General features: G+C 63.0%; 1 protein-coding gene across 1 annotated transcript in view; it reads left to right on the top strand.

Annotated features, from left to right (window-relative positions):
• FRMD1 (FERM domain containing 1) overlaps positions 1–757 on the top strand; it is an 18,299-nt gene that overhangs the window by 8,236 nt on the left and 9,306 nt on the right. The window contains exon 3 of the mRNA XM_011377478.1: positions 585–724. Coding sequence (XP_011375780.1) covers positions 585–724 — 140 coding nt within the window. The remainder of the gene's footprint in view (positions 1–584; positions 725–757) is intronic.

Genomic DNA, 757 nt, shown 5'->3' with positions numbered 1-757 from the left:
CCGGCTCCCGCTAGGTGGGGGCTGGCCGCGCCCTCGCCTCCGAGAATTATCTTTAAAGCTTTGGGGACATGCAGTGTCCTCGCTGTTCTGAAGGCAGGTGGGGACCTTTGTGGCCCAGTGACCTGCAAATTTATCTCCCTTAGGGGCCTCGAGTCTTAGACTCAGAGAGACGCTGAGATTTTAAAAATATTTTTCCAGAGCAGTTGTGGCTTCACAGCAGAACCGAAGGGAGGCACAGAGATTCCCCAAATGCCCCCCACGGCCACCCCGTCACCAACATCCCCACCAGGCCGTGCGTGTGTCACGGCGACACGTAGTCACTCGGAGTCCACAGCTGACGTGAGGGCTCACTCTCGGTGGTGTCTCGTCAAATGTGCAGTGACACGTGTCCCCCAGTACAGTGTCATACAAAGCACTTCCGCTGCCCGGAAACCCTGTGTCCCCCTCTGCTCGCCCCTCCCCCGGCCCCTCCCCCGAACCCGACAACCACGGACGGTTTTACCGGCGCCAGCTTCGCCTTTCCCGGAGTCACGTCATGGGACTGCGCAGAGTGCGCCCTGTCGCTGTGGGCCTCCCTCCCTTAGCGACACGTGCACGGTCCCCCCGTCTCTGCACGACCCCAGAGCCGGCTCCTTCAGTGGCGGGATGACATCCGCTGTCGCGACGCGGTGTTCTTGCCCGCCGCCCGCGGGAGGACGGCTCGCGTGAAGGACTGCGACCTCGCGTCTGTCTGTCCGCTGCCAGCGCCGTGGACGCC

The sequence above is a fragment of the Pteropus vampyrus genome, unplaced genomic scaffold, assembly GCF_000151845.1.
Source record: "Pteropus vampyrus isolate Shadow unplaced genomic scaffold, Pvam_2.0 Scaffold312, whole genome shotgun sequence".
In the NCBI taxonomy this organism is placed as follows: Eukaryota; Metazoa; Chordata; class Mammalia; order Chiroptera; family Pteropodidae; genus Pteropus; species Pteropus vampyrus.
Note: the sequence above shows the minus strand (reverse complement) of the source record. Positions and strands in the feature narration are given on the sequence as shown.